Genomic DNA, 23756 nt, shown 5'->3' on the forward strand with positions numbered 1-23756 from the left:
ACTGCCCCGTGTCCTAACTCACACCAAGTCCCGTTCACCCATCACCCCTGTGCTCACTGCCCCGTGTCCTAACTCGCACCAAGTCCCGTTCATCCATCACCCCCTGTGCTCACTGCCCCGTGTCCTAACTCGCACCCAGTCCCGTTCATCCATCACCCCTGTGCTCGCTGCCCCGTGTCCTAACTCGCACCCAGTCCCGTTCACCCATCACCCCCTGTGCTCACTGCCCCGTGTCCTAACTCGCACCAAGTCCCGTTCACCCATCACCCCCTGTGCTCACTGCCCCGTGTCCTAACTCGCACCAAGTCCCGTTCATCCATCACCCCTGTGCTCACTGCCCCGTTTCCTAACTCACACCCAGTCCCGTTCACCCATCACCCCCTGTGCTCACTGCCCCGTGTCCTAACTCACACCCAGTCCCGTTCACCCATCACCCCCTGTGCTCGCTGCCCCGTATCCTAACTCGCACCAAGTCCCGTTCATCCATCACCCCTGTGCTCACTGCCCCATGTCCTAACTCACACCCAGTCCCGTTCACCCATCAACCCCTGTGCTCACTGCCCCGTGTCCTAACTCGCACCAAGTCCCGTTCACCCATCACCCCTGTGCTCACTGCCCCGTGTCCTAACTCGCACCAAGTCCCGTTCATCCATCACCCCCTGTGCTCACTGCCCCGTGTCCTAACTCGCACCAAGTCCCGTTCACCCATCACCCCCTGTGCTCACTGCCCCGTGTCCTAACTCACACCCAGTCCCGTTCACCCATCACCCCCTGTGCTCACTGTCCCGTGTCCTAACTCACACCCAGTCCCATTCACCCATCACCCCCTGTGCTCACTGCCCCGTGTCCTAACTCACACCCAGTCCCATTCACCCATCGCCCCCTGTGCTCACTGCCCCGTGTCCTAACTCGCACCCAGTCCCGTTCACCCATCACCCCCTGTGCTCACTGTCCCGTGTCCTAACTCACACCCAGTCCCATTCACCCATCACCCCCTGTGCTCACTGCCCCGTGTCCTAACTCACACCCAGTCCCGTTCACCCATCACCCCCTGTGCTCACTGTCCCGTGTCCTAACTCACACCCAGTCCCATTCACCCATCACCCCCTGTGCTCACTGCCCCGTGTCCTAACTCGCACCCAGTCCTGTTCACCCATCACCCCTGTGCTCACTGCCCCGTGTCCTAACTCGCACCCAGTCCTGTTCACCCATCACCCCTGTGCTCACTGCCCCGTGTCCTAACTCACACCCAGTCCCGTTCACCCATCACCCCCTGTGCTCACTGCCCCGTGTCCTAACTCACACCCAGTCCCGTTCACCCATCACCCCCTGTGCTCACTGTCCCGTGTCCTAACTCACACCCAGTCCCATTCACCCATCACCCCCTGTGCTCACTGCCCCGTGTCCTAACTCGCACCCAGTCCTGTTCACCCATCACCCCTGTGCTCACTGCCCCGTGTCCTAACTCGCACCCAGTCCTGTTCACCCATCACCCCTGTGCTCACTGCCCCGTGTCCTAACTCACACCCAGTCCCGTTCACCCATCACCCCCTGTGCTCACTGCCCCGTGTCCTAAATCACACCCAGTCCCGTTCATCCATCACCCGTGCTCGCTGCCCCGTGTCCTAACTCGCACCAAACCCCGTTCACCCATCACCCCTGTGCTCGCTGCCCCGTGTCCTAACTCGCACCCAGTCCCGTTCACCCATCACCCCTGTGCTCGCTGCCCCGTGTCCTAACTCGCACCCAGTCCCGTTCACCCATCACCCCTGTGCTCACTGCCCCGTGTCCTAACTCACACCAAGTCCCGTTCACCCATCACCCCTGTGCTCACTGCCCCGTGTCCTAACTCGCACCAAGACCCGTTCATCCATCACCCCCTGTGCTCACTGCCCCGTGTCCTAACTCGCACCCAGTCCCGTTCATCCATCACCCCTGTGCTCGCTGCCCCGTGTCCTAACTCGCACCCAGTCCCGTTCACCCATCACCCCCTGTGCTCACTGCCCCGTGTCCTAACTCGCACCAAGTCCCGTTCACCCATCACCCCCTGTGCTCACTGCCCCGTGTCCTAACTCGCACCAAGTCCCGTTCACCCATCACCCCCTGTGCTCACTGCCCCGTGTCCTAACTCGCACCAAGTCCCGTTCATCCATCACCCCTGTGCTCACTGCCCCGTATCCTAACTCACACCCAGTCCCGTTCACCCATCACCCCCTGTGCTCACTGCCCCGTGTCCTAACTCACACCCAGTCCCGTTCACCCATCACCCCCTGTGCTCACTGCCCCGTGTCCTAACTCGCACCAAGTCCCGTTCATCCATCACCCCCTGTGCTCACTGCCCCGTGTCCTAACTCGCACCAAGTCCCGTTCACCCATCGCCCCGTGTCCTAACTCGCACCAAGTCCCGTTCACCCATCACCCCCTGTGCTCACTGCCCCGTGTCCTAACTCGCACCAAGTCCCGTTCACCCATCACCCCCTGTGCTCACTGCCCCGTGTCCTAACTCGCACCAAGTCCCGTTCATCCATCACCCCTGTGCTCACTGCCCCGTATCCTAACTCACACCCAGTCCCGTTCACCCATCACCCCCTGTGCTCACTGCCCCGTGTCCTAACTCACACCCAGTCCCGTTCACCCATCACCCCCTGTGCTCACTGCCCCGTGTCCTAACTCGCACCAAGTCCCGTTCATCCATCACCCCCTGTGCTCACTGCCCCGTGTCCTAACTCGCACCAAGTCCCGTTCACCCATCGCCCCGTGTCCTAACTCGCACCAAGTCCCGTTCACCCATCACCCCCTGTGCTCGCTGCCCCGTGTCCTAACTCACACCCAGTCCCGTTCACCCATCACCCCCTGTGCTCACTGCCCCGTGTCCTAACTCACACCCAGTCCCGTTCACCCATCACCCCCTGTGCTCACTGTCCCATGTCCTAACTCACACCCAGTCCCGTTCACCCATCACCCCCTGTGCTCACTGTCCCGTGTCCTAACTCACACCCAGTCCCATTCACCCATCACCCACTGTGCTCACTGCCCCGTGTCCTAACTCGCACCCAGTCCTGTTCACCCATCACCCCTGTGCTCACTGCCCCGTGTCCTAACTCGCACCCAGTCCTGTTCACCCATCACCCCTGTGCTCACTGCCCCGTGTCCTAACTCACACCCAGTCCCGTTCACCCATCACCCCCTGTGCTCACTGCCCCGTGTCCTAACTCACACCCAGTCCCGTTCATCCATCACCCGTGCTCGCTGCCCCGTGTCCTAACTCGCACCAAACCCCGTTCACCCATCACCCCTGTGCTCGCTGCCCCGTGTCCTAACTCGCACCCAGTCCCGTTCACCCATCACCCCTGTGCTCGCTGCCCCGTGTCCTAACTCGCACCCAGTCCCGTTCACCCATCACCCCTGTGCTCACTGCCCCGTGTCCTAACTCGCACCCAGTCCCGTTCATCCATCACCCCCTGTGCTCACTGCCCCGTGTCCTAACTCACACCAAGTCCCGTTCACCCATCACCCCTGTGCTCACTGCCCCGTGTCCTAACTCGCACCAAGTCCCGTTCATCCATCACCCCCTGTGCTCACTGCCCCGTGTCCTAACTCGCACCCAGTCCCGTTCATCCATCACCCCTGTGCTCGCTGCCCCGTGTCCTAACTCGCACCCAGTCCCGTTCACCCATCACCCCCTGTGCTCACTGCCCCGTGTCCTAACTCGCACCAAGTCCCGTTCACCCATCACCCCCTGTGCTCACTGCCCCGTGTCCTAACTCGCACCAAGTCCCGTTCATCCATCACCCCTGTGCTCACTGCCCCGTTTCCTAACTCACACCCAGTCCCGTTCACCCATCACCCCCTGTGCTCACTGCCCCGTGTCCTAACTCACACCCAGTCCCGTTCACCCATCACCCCCTGTGCTCGCTGCCCCGTATCCTAACTCGCACCAAGTCCCGTTCATCCATCACCCCTGTGCTCACTGCCCCATGTCCTAACTCACACCCAGTCCCGTTCACCCATCAACCCCTGTGCTCACTGCCCCGTGTCCTAACTCGCACCAAGTCCCGTTCACCCATCACCCCTGTGCTCACTGCCCCGTGTCCTAACTCGCACCAAGTCCCGTTCATCCATCACCCCCTGTGCTCACTGCCCCGTGTCCTAACTCGCACCAAGTCCCGTTCACCCATCACCCCCTGTGCTCACTGCCCCGTGTCCTAACTCACACCCAGTCCCGTTCACCCATCACCCCCTGTGCTCACTGTCCCGTGTCCTAACTCACACCCAGTCCCATTCACCCATCACCCCCTGTGCTCACTGCCCCGTGTCCTAACTCACACCCAGTCCCATTCACCCATCGCCCCCTGTGCTCACTGCCCCGTGTCCTAACTCGCACCCAGTCCCGTTCACCCATCACCCCCTGTGCTCACTGTCCCGTGTCCTAACTCACACCCAGTCCCATTCACCCATCACCCCCTGTGCTCACTGCCCCGTGTCCTAACTCACACCCAGTCCCGTTCACCCATCACCCCCTGTGCTCACTGTCCCGTGTCCTAACTCACACCCAGTCCCATTCACCCATCACCCCCTGTGCTCACTGCCCCGTGTCCTAACTCGCACCCAGTCCTGTTCACCCATCACCCCTGTGCTCACTGCCCCGTGTCCTAACTCGCACCCAGTCCTGTTCACCCATCACCCCTGTGCTCACTGCCCCGTGTCCTAACTCACACCCAGTCCCGTTCACCCATCACCCCCTGTGCTCACTGCCCCGTGTCCTAACTCACACCCAGTCCCGTTCACCCATCACCCCCTGTGCTCACTGTCCCGTGTCCTAACTCACACCCAGTCCCATTCACCCATCACCCCCTGTGCTCACTGCCCCGTGTCCTAACTCGCACCCAGTCCTGTTCACCCATCACCCCTGTGCTCACTGCCCCGTGTCCTAACTCGCACCCAGTCCTGTTCACCCATCACCCCTGTGCTCACTGCCCCGTGTCCTAACTCACACCCAGTCCCGTTCACCCATCACCCCCTGTGCTCACTGCCCCGTGTCCTAAATCACACCCAGTCCCGTTCATCCATCACCCGTGCTCGCTGCCCCGTGTCCTAACTCGCACCAAACCCCGTTCACCCATCACCCCTGTGCTCGCTGCCCCGTGTCCTAACTCGCACCCAGTCCCGTTCACCCATCACCCCTGTGCTCGCTGCCCCGTGTCCTAACTCGCACCCAGTCCCGTTCACCCATCACCCCTGTGCTCACTGCCCCGTGTCCTAACTCACACCAAGTCCCGTTCACCCATCACCCCTGTGCTCACTGCCCCGTGTCCTAACTCGCACCAAGACCCGTTCATCCATCACCCCCTGTGCTCACTGCCCCGTGTCCTAACTCGCACCCAGTCCCGTTCATCCATCACCCCTGTGCTCGCTGCCCCGTGTCCTAACTCGCACCCAGTCCCGTTCACCCATCACCCCCTGTGCTCACTGCCCCGTGTCCTAACTCGCACCAAGTCCCGTTCACCCATCACCCCCTGTGCTCACTGCCCCGTGTCCTAACTCGCACCAAGTCCCGTTCACCCATCACCCCCTGTGCTCACTGCCCCGTGTCCTAACTCGCACCAAGTCCCGTTCATCCATCACCCCTGTGCTCACTGCCCCGTATCCTAACTCACACCCAGTCCCGTTCACCCATCACCCCCTGTGCTCACTGCCCCGTGTCCTAACTCACACCCAGTCCCGTTCACCCATCACCCCCTGTGCTCACTGCCCCGTGTCCTAACTCGCACCAAGTCCCGTTCATCCATCACCCCCTGTGCTCACTGCCCCGTGTCCTAACTCGCACCAAGTCCCGTTCACCCATCGCCCCGTGTCCTAACTCGCACCAAGTCCCGTTCACCCATCACCCCCTGTGCTCACTGCCCCGTGTCCTAACTCGCACCAAGTCCCGTTCACCCATCACCCCCTGTGCTCACTGCCCCGTGTCCTAACTCGCACCAAGTCCCGTTCATCCATCACCCCTGTGCTCACTGCCCCGTATCCTAACTCACACCCAGTCCCGTTCACCCATCACCCCCTGTGCTCACTGCCCCGTGTCCTAACTCACACCCAGTCCCGTTCACCCATCACCCCCTGTGCTCACTGCCCCGTGTCCTAACTCGCACCAAGTCCCGTTCATCCATCACCCCCTGTGCTCACTGCCCCGTGTCCTAACTCGCACCAAGTCCCGTTCACCCATCGCCCCGTGTCCTAACTCGCACCAAGTCCCGTTCACCCATCACCCCCTGTGCTCGCTGCCCCGTGTCCTAACTCACACCCAGTCCCGTTCACCCATCACCCCCTGTGCTCACTGCCCCGTGTCCTAACTCACACCCAGTCCCGTTCACCCATCACCCCCTGTGCTCACTGTCCCATGTCCTAACTCACACCCAGTCCCGTTCACCCATCACCCCCTGTGCTCACTGTCCCGTGTCCTAACTCACACCCAGTCCCATTCACCCATCACCCCCTGTGCTCACTGCCCCGTGTCCTAACTCGCACCCAGTCCTGTTCACCCATCACCCCTGTGCTCACTGCCCCGTGTCCTAACTCGCACCCAGTCCTGTTCACCCATCACCCCTGTGCTCACTGCCCCGTGTCCTAACTCACACCCAGTCCCGTTCACCCATCACCCCCTGTGCTCACTGCCCCGTGTCCTAACTCACACCCAGTCCCGTTCATCCATCACCCGTGCTCGCTGCCCCGTGTCCTAACTCGCACCAAACCCCGTTCACCCATCACCCCTGTGCTCGCTGCCCCGTGTCCTAACTCGCACCCAGTCCCGTTCACCCATCACCCCTGTGCTCGCTGCCCCGTGTCCTAACTCGCACCCAGTCCCGTTCACCCATCACCCCTGTGCTCACTGCCCCGTGTCCTAACTCGCACCCAGTCCCGTTCATCCATCACCCCCTGTGCTCACTGCCCCGTGTCCTAACTCACACCAAGTCCCGTTCACCCATCACCCCTGTGCTCACTGCCCCGTGTCCTAACTCGCACCAAGTCCCGTTCATCCATCACCCCCTGTGCTCACTGCCCCGTGTCCTAACTCGCACCCAGTCCCGTTCATCCATCACCCCTGTGCTCGCTGCCCCGTGTCCTAACTCGCACCCAGTCCCGTTCACCCATCACCCCCTGTGCTCACTGCCCCGTGTCCTAACTCGCACCAAGTCCCGTTCACCCATCACCCCCTGTGCTCACTGCCCCGTGTCCTAACTCGCACCAAGTCCCGTTCATCCATCACCCCTGTGCTCACTGCCCCGTATCCTAACTCACACCCAGTCCCGTTCACCCATCACCCCCTGTGCTCACTGCCCCGTGTCCTAACTCACACCCAGTCCCGTTCACCCATCACCCCCTGTGCTCGCTGCCCCGTATCCTAACTCGCACCAAGTCCCGTTCATCCATCACCCCTGTGCTCACTGCCCCATGTCCTAACTCACACCCAGTCCCGTTCACCCATCAACCCCTGTGCTCACTGCCCCGTGTCCTAACTCGCACCAAGTCCCGTTCACCCATCACCCCTGTGCTCACTGCCCCGTGTCCTAACTCGCACCAAGTCCCGTTCATCCATCACCCCCTGTGCTCACTGCCCCGTGTCCTAACTCGCACCAAGTCCCGTTCACCCATCACCCCCTGTGCTCACTGCCCCGTGTCCTAACTCACACCCAGTCCCGTTCACCCATCACCCCCTGTGCTCACTGTCCCGTGTCCTAACTCACACCCAGTCCCATTCACCCATCACCCCCTGTGCTCACTGCCCCGTGTCCTAACTCACACCCAGTCCCATTCACCCATCGCCCCCTGTGCTCACTGCCCCGTGTCCTAACTCGCACCCAGTCCCGTTCACCCATCACCCCCTGTGCTCACTGTCCCGTGTCCTAACTCACACCCAGTCCCATTCACCCATCACCCCCTGTGCTCACTGCCCCGTGTCCTAACTCACACCCAGTCCCGTTCACCCATCACCCCCTGTGCTCACTGTCCCGTGTCCTAACTCACACCCAGTCCCATTCACCCATCACCCCCTGTGCTCACTGCCCCGTGTCCTAACTCGCACCCAGTCCTTTTCACCCATCACCCCTGTGCTCACTGCCCCGTGTCCTAACTCGCACCCAGTCCTGTTCACCCATCACCCCTGTGCTCGCTGCCCCGTGTCCTAACTCACACCCAGTCCCGTTCACCCATCACCCCCTGTGCTCACTGCCCCGTGTCCTAACTCACACCCAGTCCCGTTCATCCATCACCCCTGTGCTCGCTGCCCCGTGTCCTAACTCGCACCAAACCCCGTTCACCCATCACCCCTGTGCTCGCTGCCCCGTGTCCTAACTCGCACCCAGTCCCGTTCACCCATCACCCCTGTGCTCGCTGCCCCGTGTCCTAACTCGCACCCAGTCCCGTTCACCCATCACCCCTGTGCTCACTGCCCCGTGTCCTAACTCGCACCCAGTCCCGTTCATCCATCACCCCCTGTGCTCACTGCCCCGTGTCCTAACTCACACCAAGTCCCGTTCACCCATCACCCCTGTGCTCACTGCCCCGTGTCCTAACTCGCACCAAGTCCCGTTCATCCATCACCCCCTGTGCTCACTGCCCCGTGTCCTAACTCGCACCCAGTCCCGTTCATCCATCACCCCTGTGCTCGCTGCCCCGTGTCCTAACTCGCACCCAGTCCCGTTCACCCATCACCCCCTGTGCTCACTGCCCCGTGTCCTAACTCGCACCCAGTCCCGTTCACCCATCACCCCCTGTGCTCACTGCCCCGTGTCCTAACTCACACCGAGTCCCGTTCACCCATCACCCCCTGTGCTCACTGCCCCGTGTCCTAACTCACACCCAGTCCCGTTCACCCATCACCCCCTGTGCTCACTCCCTGTGTCCTAACTCACACCCAGTCCCGTTCACCCATCACCCCCTGTGCTCACTGCCCCGTGTCCTAACTCACACCGAGTCCCGTTCACCCATCACCCCCTGTGCTCACTGCCCCGTGTCCTAACTCACACCCAGTCCCGTTCACCCATCACCCCCTGTGCTCACTGCCCCGTGTCCTAACTCACACCCAGTCCCGTTCACCCATCACCCCCTGTGCTCACTGCCCCGTGTCCTAACTCACACCCAGTCCCGTTCACCCATCACCCCGTGCTCACTGCCCCGTGTCCTAACTCTAACCCAGTCCCGTTCACCCATCACCCCCCGTGCTCACTGCCCCGTGTCCTAACTCGCACCCAGTCCCGTTCACCCATCACCCCCTGTGCCCACTGTCCCGTGTCCTAACTCGCACCCAGTCCCGTTCATCCATCACCCCCTGTGCTCGCTGCCCCGTATCCTAACTCGCACCCAGTCCCGTTCACCCATCACCCGCTGTGCTCACTGCCCCGTGTCCTAACTCACACCGAGTCCCGTTCACCCATCACCCCCTGTGCTCACTGCCCAGTGTCCTAACTCGCACCCTGTCCCGTTCACCCATCACCCCTGTGCTCACTGCCCAGTGTCCTAACTCACACCGAGTCCCGTTCACCCATCACCCCCTGTGCTCACTGCCCAGTGTCCTAACTCGCCCCCTGTCCCGTTCACCCATCACCCCTGTGCTCACTGCCCAGTGTCCTAACTCACACCGAGTCCCGTTCACCCATCACCCCCTGTGCTCACTGCCCAGTGTCCTAACTCGCACCCTGTCCCGTTCACCCATCACCCCTGTGCTCACTGCCCAGTGTCCTAACTCGCACCAAGTCCCGTTCATCCATCACCCCCTGTGCTCACTGACCTACATTGGCTCCTGGTCCGGCAATGCCTCGATTAAAAAAATTCTTAACCTTGTTTTTAAATCCCTCCCCAGCCTTGCTCCTTCCTGTCTCTGTAACCTTCAAGGTTTCTGCGCTTCTCCAATTCTGGCCTCTTGCGCATCCCCAATTTTAATTGCTCCACCATTGGTGGCCGTGCCTTCAGCTGCTTGAGGCCCTAAGCTCTGGAATTCCCTCCCTAAACCTCTCCGCCTCTCTCTCCTCCTTTTAAGAATCTCCTTAAAACCTGCCTCTTCCTGTCCTAATATGTGCTTGTGCAGCTTGGTGTCGAACTGTGTTTGATAACGCTCCTGTGAAGCGCCTTGGTGGGACATTTTACTACGTTAAAGGCACTATATAAATCCAAGTTGTTGTTGAAACCCATTGTTTCTTGTTTCACTGCCTTTGCTGGTAATCTATTCCACATATGGTGGCCTTGACTTTTTTCTGTTACTAGTTTGTGGGATATGGTTTTGAATGCTGCCTCCTGGGCTGTGTTATTAATGGGAATTTCACTACTCATAGTGAGTTGAGGACTTTTGATTTTTTTTAAAGATCGCTCTAAAATTTGTGAATGTACTTCAGCCCTGAGCACTGGTTCTTCTGTCTGTCTGTCTGTCCGTTCTCTATACGTTTGAAAGTTATAGAGCGTACCTACAAGCGCGTCACATCAAAAGAAAGCTTGCGATTACGGACCGGTCATAGGCGTATTTACGTTTCGGCCGGACAAAAATTGCGCCCGTGGTATCCAAAAAAACGTTCAACATTCCGCTCATTAGCGACCATCTGACATCGAGGTCGACCAATCGTACGGCGGGTTCCTGGCGCGTGCCATCCTACAGTTGAGTGTTGAGTGACTTGACGATTGACCAATCCTACAGTTTAGTGACCTAACGGTTGACCATCGGTGCGTGTGTGGGCGGGCCTTATCGTTCTGAACCGAGGTGAGTAGCCACCATCTTGATTTTTCACGATTTTTTCCCCACTTTCTGTGTGTTAGGGAACTGAGGTAAATATTTGAATTATGTGTTAGGGAATTAAATAACAATTTATTTGAGTTTTAAATTGTGTTTAGCAACAGTAGGAAATTAAGTGATCCCCTAACCGCCGCCGTCCCCCCCCCCCTCCTCCTCACCCTCGCGCAGGGGGTACTCGGGGCTGCTCTCCAGGCCCGCTGCAGGCAGGCCTGAAGCTCAAAAATTTCTCTCTCTCTTCCTCTCTCTCTCCTTCTCCTCTTCCCTCTCCCTCTCCTCTCTCTCCCTCTTCCCTCTCTCTCTCCTTCCCCTCTCTCTCTTCCCGTGAGTGCGGGACCGGCAAAACCGGCGTTTTTTAAAATCAAAAATTTATCTCTCTCTCTCTCTCTCTCTCTCCTTCTCCTCTTCCCTCTCTCCCTCTCCTTCTCTCTCTCCTCTTCCCTCTCTCTCTCTACTTCCCCCTCTCTTCCCGTGAGTGCGGGACCGGCAAAACCGGCGTTTTTTAAAATCAAAAAATTTATCTCTCTCTCTCTCTCTCCTCTTCCCTCTCTCTCTCTCTCCTTCTCCTCTTCCCTCTCTCCCTCTCCTTCTCTCTCTCCTCTTCCCTCCCTCTCTCTCTCTACTTCCCCCTCTCTTCCCGTGAGTGCGGGACCGGCAAAAACCGGCGTTTTTTAAACGGCTGTCCCCGATCTCAATCGGACACGGGAGTCTGCCAACCGGGTCCAAAGGCCCGCCTTGTTCACCAGCAGGAACCTCGGCCTCCCGTTGTCGGACTGACTCCGTTCTGCTACCGAGGTGAGTCCGGTCGGGCCTGAGGGGGGTGGGGGGGGAGTGTGAGGGAGGGGGGGGAGTGTGAGGGAGAGGGGGGGTGAGTGTGAGGGAGGGGGGGGGGAGTGTGTGTGTGAGGGAGGGGGAGAGGGGAGGGAGGGGGGGGGAGTGTGAGGGAGGGGGGAGTGTGAGGGAGAGGGGGGGAGTGTGAGGGAGAGGGGGGAGGAGTGTGTGGGGGGGGGAGGGAGTGTGTGGGGGGGGGAGTTTGTGTGTGTGTGTGAGGGAGGGGGGGGAGAGGGGAGGGGGGGGGAGAGGGGGAGGGAGGGGGGGAGTGAGGGAGAGTCGCTCTCTCTCTTCCCCCCCACTCGCTCTCTCTCTTCCCCCCCACTCGCTCTCTCTCTTCCCCCCCACTCGCTCTCTCTCTTCCCCCCACTCGCTCTCTCTCTTCCCCCCCACTCGCTCTCTCTCTTCCCCCCCACTCGCTCTCTCTCTTCCCCCCCACTCGCTCTCATCTCTTCCCCCCCACTCGCTCTCTCTCTTCCCCCCCACTCGCTCTCTCTCTTCCCCCCCACTCGCTCTCTCTCTTCCCCCCACTCGCTCTCCTCTCTTCCCCCCCACTCGCTCTCTCTCTCCCCCCCACTCGCTCTCTCTCTTCCCCCCCACTCGCTCTCTCTCTTCCCCCCCACTCGCTCTCTCTCTTCCCCCCCACTCGCTCTCTCTCTTCCCCCCCACTCGCTCTCTCTCTTCCCCCCCACTCGCTCTCTCTCTTCCCCCCCACTCGCTCTCTCTCTTCCCCCCACTCGCTCTCATCCCCCCCACTCGCTCGCTCTCTTCCCCCCACTCGCTCGCTCTCTTCCCCCCCACTCGCTCTCTCTCTTCCCCCCCACTCGCTCTCTCTCTTCCCCCCCACTCGCTCTCTCTCTTCCCCCCACTCGCTCTCTCTCTTCCCCCCACTCGCTCTCTCTCTTCCCCCCCACTCGCTCTCTCTCTTCCCCCCCACTCGCTCTCTCTCTTCCCCCCCACTCGCTCTCTCTCTCTTCCCCCCACTCGCTCTCTCTCTTCCCCCCCACTCGCTCTCTCTCTTCCCCCCACTCGCTCTCTCTCTTCCCCCCCACTCGCTCTCTCTCTTCCCCCCCCACTCGCTCTCTCTCTTCCCCCCCCACTCGCTCTCTCTCTTCCCCCCCCCACTCGCTCGCTCTCTTCCCCCCCCCCACTCGCTCGCTCTCTTCCCCCCCCCACTCGCTCGCTCTCTTCCCCCCCCCACTCGCTCGCTCTCTTCCCCCCCCCACTCGCTCGCTCTCTTCCCCCCCCCACTCGCTCGCTCTCTTCCCCCCCCCACTCGCTCGCTCTCTTCCCCCCCCCACTCGCTCGCTCTCTTCCCCCCCCACTCGCTCGCTCTCTTCCCCCCCCCACTCGCTCGCTCTCTTCCCCCCACTCGCTCGCTCTCTTCCCCCCCACTCGCTCGCTCTCTTCCCCCCCCCCCACTCGCTCGCTCTCTTCCCCCCACTCGCTCGCTCTCTTCCCCCCCACTCGCTCGCTCTCTTCCCCCCCACTCGCTCGCTCTCTTCCCCCCCCACTCGCTCGCTCTCTTCCCCCCCCACTCGCTCGCTCTCTTCCCCCCCCACTCGCTCGCTCTCTTCCCCCCCCACTCGCTCGCTCTCTTCCCCCCCACTCGCTCGCTCTCTTCCCCCCCCACTCGCTCGCTCTCTTCCCCCCCCACTCGCTCGCTCTCTTCCCCCCCACTCGCTCGCTCTCTTCCCCCCCACTCGCTCGCTCTCTTCCCCCCCACTCGCTCGCTCTCTTCCCCCCCACTCGCTCGCTCTCTTCCCCCCCCACTCGCTCGCTCTCTTCCCCCCCACTCGCTCGCTCTCTTCCCCCTCGCTCGCGACTCTTCGCCCCCCACACTCGCTCGCTCTCTTCCCCCCCCACTCGCTCTCTCTCTTCCCCCCCCACTCGCGCTCTCTCTCTTCCCCCCCACTCGCGCACTCTCTTCCACGCTCTTCCCCCCCACTCGCGCTCTCTCTCTTCCCCCCCACTCGCGCTCTCTCTCTTCCCCCCCCCACTCGCGCTCTCTCTCTTCCCCCCCCACTCGCGCTCTCTCTCTTCCCCCCCCCACTCGCGCTCTCTCTCTTCCCCCCCACTCGCGCTCTCTCTCTTCCCCCCCCACTCGCGCTCTCTCTCTTCCCCCCCCACTCGCGCTCTCTCTCTTCCCCCCCCACTCGCGCTCTCTCTCTTCCCCCCCACTCGCGCTCTCTCTCTTCCCCCCCCACTCCCCCCCCACTCGCCCTCTCTCTTCCCCCCCCCACTCGCCCTCTCTCTTTTCCCCCCCCACTCGCCCCTCTCTCTTCCCCCCCCGCACTCGCCCTCTCTCTTCCCCCCCGACTCGCCCTCTCTCTTCTCCCCCTCTCGCTCTCTCTCTTCCCCCCACCCCCCCGGCTCTCTCTCTTTCCCCCCCCCCCCCCCCCCCCCCCCCCACTCGCGCGCTCTCTCTCTCTCTTCCAACAACAACATGCCCTCAAAAAAGCCTCGGCACCGCCGGGCACCCCCAGCTAGTAGTGTATAATCGGAACATCTTGGAACTCCACAAGTTGGAAAGAAGAATCAAAGGAAAGTTACAGGACCAAATAGCCCAATGTCCACAATATCTACTAGACGGAAAGATTTCAAGCTGCCATACGCAAAGTGTTAAAGGTCAGGAAAGTGCTTGGGTGAGTGGGGCAGGATGCGTATATTATAAAAAGTATGTAGTAGGGATTTTGTTTCTGTTCTTAACAAGTTTTACATTTTCTTATTAGCCCAGCAACTGAATAAACTGAGTTTGATCCACTCATACCTGGAGGATGATCCAGAACAGGTGCGCACAGCTTTCCGACAGTACCTGGGGGCAGTCGTCAGTTCTTTGTCTGAGAGCAGAGACAAAGAAGAGATGTCGATCATCACTTGAAAGAACTACCGAGACCTTCTGACTGTTTGTATATTATAAGGGATCGTCAGTACTTCCTGAATGGAGCAAACTCGATCAGACTCCGAAATTACATTCACTGGCATTGTCAGTCACTAAACCCTCCTTTTGCAATTCAGAATAATTTGAATTTTGCTTCATCACTACACTTCCCATTAGAGAATGCAGATGAACATTTTATCAGCTCGCCATGCAGTCCGATCCTAACAGAATCAGAACAGCGTGCGGTCTAATCCTGAAGGACAGAAAAGGTGCTTCTAAAACTTAGCATTAAAGAAATCCTTTTAACACTAAAACTAGTCAGCAACAAATTGATGGAGATTTATGTAAGAGGTATCTGCTTATACCTAATCAATGTTTACAAAAAATGGGGAAATATTGCTGAACCTATTCAGGTTGAAATTTTGGTCGGTGCCTCATTTCTCCAAGCAGGTTGGTGATTAAACGACACATTGAAGCGAGATGCATGGTACCTTTTACAGAATAAACTGGTCAGTGGCAGCGTGCCACATTTGGTTCAGCTGGTCATACTGCAGGTGACTCCAAACCAATGCCTGTCTAGCTCTCGTAAGTATGCACAATATTTCCTTTTAAAGGTGAGATCCTGTAATTGGCAATTAGTCAGCCACGTCCATAGACAACCGAACTAAACTCGATCCAACTGTGTGTGACCAGTCTGAATTGACTGACTGATGTATTTCAAATACATTTTGTAAACATTGTCTGTTTCTCCTTGACGAAGTGATTGACTCCCGTGTAATGATCAACATTAAGTTTTTAACTTTAGTCCAATGCCTGCTTGGTTAAAAGACTGTACGAGGACAAAGCTGTGACTGGTGCACTAAAGTTCTTACTCCATGTATCTGCCCTGGCCCCTCTCACCTAGCACAGGCAGATGCTGAGTGGCTGGAATTTCTGATTCTATTATAAATAAATATATCTGCTTTCATGCTCATGGTTTTTCTCTGTTTTTGTTCATCACACATAAAAAGATTTAATACAGTGGCAGTTCCAGAATATTCTCAGACCTTCGTTCTTTGTAGAATTATTTGATTTTCATTTGCTGCAGCTTGTGATTTCTCAGCTCCTCGTTATCGATTTTATTTAAACCACCTGTTCGGTAATTAGTTGTTTTAAAAATGTCACGCTTAATTGAAGGCAAAGATTACTGATTTAATTTTAACAAACCATGGATCTTTAGGAAAGACAGGCGAAAAGGAGGTGGGGTGGCGTTGTTAGTAAAGGATGAAATCAGAGCAATAGTGAGAGGATATTGGCTCAGAAAATCAAGATGTAGAATCAGTCTGGGTGGAGCTAAGAAGCACCAAGGGGGAGAAAACATTGGTGGGAGTTGTCTGTAGGCCTCCAAACAATAGTGGTAATGTAGGGGATGGCATCAAACAGGAAATTAGAGATACATGTAACAAGGGTACTACAGTAATCATGGGTGACTTTAATCTACATATATAATATAATAAAATAAAAACAGAAAATGCTGGAGAAACTCAGCGGGTCAGGCAGCATCTGTGAAGAGAGAAACAGAGTTAACGTTTCAGGTCGATGACCTTTCGTCAACTGGAAAAAAGCAGGAAATGGAACAGATTTTTAAGCAAGTGAAGAGGCTGGGAAAGGGGGGAGGGGATGAAAGAACAAAAGGGAAGGCCTGTGATAGGATAGAAGGCGGAAGAGGTTAGGAGAGATTCAAGGCGAGAGGAGATGGTAATGGGACAGGTTAAGAAATAAAGGATGGCTCTAGATGAAGTGTAAATTGCGCTGGCAGAATGGAAGACAGCTGTCATGTGGGGGAGAAGAAAAAGACAGACAAAAAGTGTGGATAAAATATATGTATATGATAGGGGCCGAGGTTATGATCTGAAATTGTTGAACTCTATGTTGAGTCCAGAAGGCTGTAAAGTGCCTAATCGGAAGATGAGGTGCTGTTCCTCGAGCTTGCGTGGAACAATACAAGAGGCTGAGGATGGTGAGGTCTGAGTGGGAATGGGGCGGTGAATTAAAGTGACAGGCGACTGGAAGCTCGGGGTCCCCCTTACGGACTGAACGGAGGTGTTCCGCAAAGCGGTCACCCAATCTGCATTTGGTCTCCCCAATGTAGAGGAGACCACATCGTGAGCAGCGAATACAGTATACTAAATTGCGAGAAGTACAAGTAAATCGCTGTTTCACCTGGAAGAGGTGTTTGGGGCCCTGGACAGTGGGAAGGGGGGAGGTATAAGGGCATGGGTTGCATCTCCTGCGCTTGCACGGGAAGGGACCGGGTAAAGGGGAAGGGGTGTTGGGGGTGATAGAGGAGTAGACAAGGGTGTCGCGGAGGGAGCGGTCCCTACGGAATGCTGAAAGGGGAGGCGAGAGGAAGAGGCGTTTGGTGGTGGGATCACGCTGGAGGTGGCGTAAATGGCGGCGGATGATCCGTTGAATGTGGAGGCTGGTGGGGTGAAAAGTAAGGACAAGGGGAACGCTGTCGTGGTTCCGGGAGGGAGGAGCAGGGGTGATGGCAGAAGTGCGGGAGATAAAACGGACAGGGTCAAGGGCCGTGTCAACCACTGTAGAGGGGAATCCTCGGTTGAGGAAAAGGGAAGACATGTTAGAAGCACTGGTATGGAAGGTGGCATCGTCAGAGCAGATGCGGCGGAGACGGAGAAAGTGGGAGAATGGAATCCAGTCCTTACAGGATGCGGGGTGGGAGGAAGTGTAGTCCAGGTAGCTGTGGGAGTCAGTGGGCTTGTAGTGAATGTTTGTCAATAACCTACCCCCAGAGATGGAGACGGAGAAGTCGAGGAAGGGAAGGGAAGAGTCGGAGATGGACCATGTGAAGGTGAGGGAAGGGTGGAAATTGGAAGCAAAGTGAATGAAATTATCTAGTTCAGGGCGAGAGCAGGAAATGGCACCGATACAGTCATAGAGTCATAGAGTTTTACAGCACAGAAAGAGGCCCTTCGGCCCATCGTGTCTGCGCCGCCCATCCATCCCTGTCCAGTCTAATCCCATTTTCCAGCATTTGGTCCATAGCCTTGTATGCAATGGCATTTCAAGTGCTCATCCAAATGCTTCTTGAATGTTGTGAGGGTTCCTGCCTCCACCACCCTTTCAGGCATTGAGTTCCACATTCCAACCACCCTCTGGGTGAAAAAGTTCCTCCTCAAATCCCCTCTAAATCTCCTGCCCCTTACCCTGAATCTATGCCCCCTTGTTATTGACCCCCCCCACTAAGGGGAAAAGTTCCTCTTTATCTACCCTATCTATGCCCCTCATTATTTTGTACACCTCAATCAGGTCCCCCCTCAGCCTTCTCTGCTCCAAGGAAAACAACTCCAGCCTGTCCAGCCTCTCTTCATAGCTGAGGCGCTCCATCCCAGGTAACATCCTGGTGAATCTTCTCTGCACCCTCTCCAAAGCAATCACATCCTTCCTATAGTGAGGCGACCAGAACTGCACACAGTACTCCAGCTGTGGCCTCACCAGCGTTTTGTACAGCTCCATCATAACCTCCCTGCTCTTATATTCTATGCCTCGGCTAATGAAGGCAAGTATCCCATATGCCTTTTTAACCACCTTATCTACCTGCTCCGCTGCCTTCAGGGATCTATGTACATGTACACCAAGGTCCCTCTGACCCTCTGTACTTCCTAGGGTCCTACCACTCATTGTGTATTCCCTTGCCTTATTTGTCCGTCCAAAATGCATCACCTCGCACTTTTCAGGGTTAAATTCCATTTGCCACTTTTCCGCCCATCTGACCAACCCGTTTATATCGTCCTGTAGCCGGAGGCTTTCCTCCTCGCAATTTACCACCCCACCAATTTTCGTGTCATCTGCGAACTTACTGATCATACCTTTTACATTCTCATCCAAATCATTTATGTAGATCACAAACAATAAGGGACCCAGCACCGATCCCTGAGGTACCCCACTGGACACAGGCTTCCAGTCACAAAAGCAACCTTCGACCATCACCCTCTGCCTCCTGCCACTCAGCCAGTTTAGGATCCAACGCGCCAAGGCACCCTGGATCCCATGGGCTCTTACCTTCTTGACCAGTCTCCTATGCGGGACTTTGTCAAAAGCTTTACTGAAGTCCATGTAAACCACATCCACAGCATTTCCCTCATCCACCCCACTAGTCACCCCCTCGAAAAATTCAATCAGATTTGTTAGACATGATTTACCCTTGACAAAGCCATGCTGACTATCCCCGATTAATCCTTGCCTCTCCAAGTGGAGATTAATTTTGTCCCTCAGAATTTTTTCCAATAATTTCCCCACCACAGATGTTAGACTCACTGGCCTGTAATTCCCTGGTTTATCCCTGCTACCCTTCTTGAATAATGGTACTACGTTAGCTGTTCTCCAGTCCTCTGGTACATCCCCTGTGGCCAGAGAGGTTCTGAAAATGAGTGTCAGAGCCCCTGCAATCTCCTCCCTTGCCTCCCACAGCAGCCTGGGATACATCTCGTCTGGGCCTGGGGATTTATCCACTTTTTGGCCCGCTAAAACCGCTAGCACCTCCTCCCTCTCGATGCTAATATGTTCAAGTATGTCACAGTCCCCTTGCCCGATTTCTATGTCTGCATCGTCTTTCTCCATAGTGAACACAGATGCAAAAAATTCATTTAAAACCCCGCCTACATCCTCTGGCTCTGCACACAGATTGCCACTTTGGTCCCTAATGGGCCCTACCCTTTCCCTGGTTATCCTCTTGCCCTTAATATACTTATAAAACATCTTAGGATTTTCCTTTATTTTGCTCGCCAGTGTTATTTCATGGCCCCTCCTCGCCCTCCTGATTTCTTTTTTAAGTATGCCCCTGTACTTTTTATACTCCTCTAGGGCTTCTTCTGTCTTTAGTCTTTTGTAACTGCCAAAAGGCTCCCTTTTATTTCTAATGCATTTTTGTATATCCCTTGTCATCCAAGGTTCCCTTTGCTTGTTGGTCCCACCCTTGACCTTTACAGGAACATGTTGGCGTTGTACTCTCTCTATTTCCCTTCTGAATGTCTCCCACTGTTTTGATGTGGATTTTCCTATAAGCAGCTGCTCCCAGTCCACTTTGGCCAGATCCTGCCTTATCATATTAAAATCGGCCTTCCCCCAATTTAGAACCCTTATTTCCGGGCCGTCTTTGTCTTTTTCCATGACCACCTTAAATCTCACCGAATTATGGTCACTGTCGCCAAAATGCTCTCCTACTGACACTTCCACCACTTGCCCGGCTACATTCCCCAGAATTAGGTCCAGTACCGCCCCCTCTCTTGTAGGACTTTCTACATGTTGGCTCAAAAAGCTCTCCTGGATGCACTTTAAGAATTCTGCACCCTCTAAGCCTTTCACACTCTGACTGTCCCAATTTATATTGGGGAAGTTGAAATCCCCCACTATTATTACCCTATTATTTTCGCACTTCTCTGAGATTTGCCTACATATCTGTTCCTCTATCTCCCCCTGACTGTTTGGGGGCCTATAGTACACTCCCAGCAAAGTGCTTGCCCCCTTTTTGTTTTTAAGTTCTACCCATATGGCCTCATTAGAGGAACCCGCTAATATATCATCCCTCCTTACAGCAGTAATTGACTCCTTAATTAATATTGCAACACCCCCTCCCCTTTTACACCCCCCTCTGTCTCGCCTGAAGATTCTATACCCCGGAATATTGAGCTGCCAGTCCTGACCCTCCCTCAACCATGTCTCCGTGATAGCAACAATATCGTACTCCCATGTGTTCAACAACAACTTCAGTTCATCCACCTTATTTGCAAGACTCCTTGCATTAAAATAAATGCCTTCCAGCCCTGCCATATTCTCTTTTGCCTTCACATATTTGCTCTGCCTTCCCAGCTGACTTGTTTTTCCCTCTGTATTTGGCCGTAAATCACCCCGTACTATAGCTCCACTCTGTACCCCAACCCCCTGCCAAGTTAGTTTAAACCCTCCCCAGCAGTGCTAGCAAACCTCCCCGCAAGGATATTGGTTCCCCCCTGGTTCAGGTGTAAACCGTCCGACTTGTACAAGTCCCACCTTTCCCAGAAGCAGACCCAGTGATCCAGGAAACTAAAGCCCTCCCCCCTGCACCATCCCTTTAGCCACGCATTCATCTGTTCTATCTTCCTATTCCTATACTTACTAGCACGTGGCACCGGGAGTAATCCAGAGATTACAACCTTTGAGGTCCTGCTCCTTAATCCTTCACCTAGCTCCCTAAATTCTTGCTGCAGGACCTCATCCCTCTTTTTACCTATGTCATTGGTACCAATGTGGACCACGACCACTGGCTGTTCTCCCTCCCCCTCCAGAATGCCCTGCAGCCGCTCAGTGACATCCTTGACCCTGGCACCAGGGAGGCAACAAACCATCCTGGATTCACGTCTACGGCCACAGAAACGCCTATCTGTTCCCCTTACTATAGAATCCCCTACCACTATTGCTCTCCCACTCTTTTTCCCCCCTTCCTGGGCAGCAGGAGCACCCCCAGTGCCAGGAAGTTGGCCGCTGCTGCCTTCCCCTGGTGAGTCATCCCCCTCAACAGTATCCAAAGCGGTATACTTGTTTGAAAGGGGGATGTCCGCAGGGGTTCCCTGCACTACCTGCCTGCCTTTGTTGCTCCGCCTGATGGTCACCCCCTGTGCTGCCCTACCCTGAGGCGTGCACAACTCACTAAACGTGTTATCCACGAGCCTTTCAGCATCGCGCACGCTCCAAAATTCATCCACCCGCAGCTCGAGCGCCGCAATGCGGTCTACAAGTAGCTGCAGCTGGATGCATTTCCCGCACACATGGTCGTCAGGGACACTGGCAGCATCCCTGACTTCCCACATAGAGCAGGAGGAGCAGAGCACGGGTCTGAACTCTCCTGCCATGACTTACCCCTTTAATTACTTTAAAAAATTTATTCAATACCCCAGTTACAGGTATGCTCTAGGGCGCTTTATTTACCAACTATCCCCACTACACCACAGAAATTTAACACCACAGAATTCAAGCTTGTATTGAAAAAAGAGAAATACTCACCAACCAATCACCTACCTGCTCCCTGGTGACGTCACACACTGATTACTTTTTACCTCTCTCCCCGCTGCTGAGTTGGTGTGCCTCGCCTCTCTCCGGTTTTTATACCGGTCTCACCACGCTGCTCCCGACTGGTCTCGGGCCTCGCTGGTCGCCGGGTTTTCTCCCGAGCTCCTCCTCGCTGCTCCCGCTGGTCCCGACTGGTCTCGGGCCTCGCCTCTCTCCGGTTTTTATACCGGTCTCACCACGCTGCTCCCGACTGGTCTCGGGCCTCGCTGGTCGCCGGGTTTTCTCCCGAGCTCCTCCTCGCTGCTCCCGCTGGTCCCGACTGGTCTCGGGCCTCGCCTCTCTCCGGTTTTTATACCGGTCTCATCAAAAAGAGGTGAGGGAGGGGACCTGAGTAGGACTGGAACAAAGAGTGTTCCACATATCCCACGAAAAGGCAGGCATAGCTAGGTTAGGTTAGATTAGGCACTTTACAGCCTTCTGGACTCAACATAGAGTTCAACAATTTCAGATCATAACCTTGGCCCCTATCATATATATATATATTATCCACACTTTTTGTCTGTCTTTTTCTTCTCCCCCACACGGCAGCTGTCTTTCATTCTGCCAGTGCAATTTACACCATCTAGAACCATCCTTTGTTTCTTAACCTGTCCCATTACCATCTCCTTTTGCCTTGAATATCTCAATGTCTCTTAACCTCTTCCGCCTTCCATCCTATCACAGGCCTTCCCTTTTGTTCTTTCATCCCCTCCCCCCCTTTCCCAGCCTCTTCATTTGCTTAAAAATCTGTTCCATTTCCTGCTTTTTTCCAGTTCTGACGAAAGGTCATCGACCTGAAACGTTAACTCTGTTTCTCTCTTCACAGATGCTGCCTGACCTGCTGAGTATCTCCAGCATTTTCTGTTTTTATTTCAGATTTCCAGCATCTGCAGTATTTTCTTTTTGTATTAATCTACATATAGACTGGCCAAACCAAATTAGCAATAATACTGTGGAGGATTAATTCCTGGAGGGTGTACGAGATGGATTTTTAGACCAGTACTTTGAGGAGCCAACTAGGGAACAGACTATCCTAGATTGGGTATTGTGCAATGAGAAGGGGTCAATTAATAATCTTGTTGTGCGGGGTCCTTTAGGGAAGAGTGACCATAACATGATAGAATTCTTCATTAAGATGGAAAGTGAAGTAGTCCAATCTGAAACTAGGGTCCTAAATTTAAACAAAGAACATAAGAACATAAGAAATAGGAGCAGGAGTAGGCCAATCGGCCCCTCGAGCCTGCTCCACCATTCAATAAGATCATGGCTGATCTGATCCTAACCGCCAATCTACTATCACAGAACCATCTCCTGAATCTAACAGAATTAGACACACGAAATAGGAGCAGGATCAGGCTACACGGCCCCTATGAAGGTATGAGGAGTGAGTTGGCTATGATAGATTGGGGAGCTTCATTAAAAGGCTTGATGGTAGGCAATGGCTAACATTTAAGGAACGAATGTATAAATTGCAACAGTTATACATTCCTTTCTGGCGCAAAAACACAAAAGGAAAAGCGGCCCAACCATGGCTAGCAAAAGAAATTAAGGATAGTATTAGATCCAAAGAGGAGCCGTAAAAAGTTGCAAGCCTGAGGACTGGGAGCAGTTTAGAATTCAGCAAAAAAGGACCAAGAGATTGATTATGAGGGGAAAAATAGAGTATATGAGTAAACTTGCAAGGAACATAAAAGCGGACTGTAAAAGCTTCTACAAGTATGTAAAAAGAAAAAGATTAGTGAAAACAAATGTAGGTCCCTTACAGTCAGAAATGGGAGAATTTATAATGGGGAACAAGGAAATGGCTGAGCAATTAAACAAATACTTTGGTTCTGTCTTCACGGAAGAGGACACAAATAACTTCCCAGAAATGCTAGGGAACCAAGGGTCTAGTGAGAAGGAGGAATTAAAGGAAATTAGTATTAGTAAAAAAAAGTGCTGGAGAAATTAATGGGACTGAAAGCCGATAAATCCCCAGGGCCTGATAATCTGCATTCCAGAGTACTAAAAGAGGTAGCCATGGAAATAGTGGATGCATTGGTTGTCATATTCCAAAATCCTATAGATTATATAGAAATAGAAGGATATTTCAGATGAATACGTGGCTAGAGGAATGGTGCAAGGGGGAGGGATTCAAATTCCTGGGACATTGGAACTGGTTCTGGGGGAGGTGGGACCAGTACAAACTGG

The 23756-nt window shown here is 55.3% G+C and overlaps 1 protein-coding gene across 2 annotated transcripts in view; it reads left to right on the forward strand.

Annotated features, from left to right (window-relative positions):
- The window catches only part of ift22 (intraflagellar transport 22 homolog (Chlamydomonas)), a 58912-nt gene extending 43458 nt beyond the window's left edge, over nt 1–15454 (forward strand). For both annotated transcript variants that reach the window (XM_085964149.1, XM_085964150.1), the window contains one exon: nt 14335–15454. In XM_085964149.1, the coding sequence (XP_085820275.1) occupies nt 14335–14483 (149 nt within the window). In that variant the 3' untranslated portion in view covers nt 14484–15454. The remainder of the gene's footprint in view (nt 1–14334) is intronic.
- The last annotated feature ends 8302 nt before the right edge of the window (nt 15455–23756 follow it).

Source organism: Somniosus microcephalus, chromosome 22 (genome assembly GCF_052327205.1).
Source record: "Somniosus microcephalus isolate GS21.2 chromosome 22, FLI_Smic_1.0, whole genome shotgun sequence".
NCBI classification, from domain to species: Eukaryota; Metazoa; Chordata; class Chondrichthyes; order Squaliformes; family Somniosidae; genus Somniosus; species Somniosus microcephalus.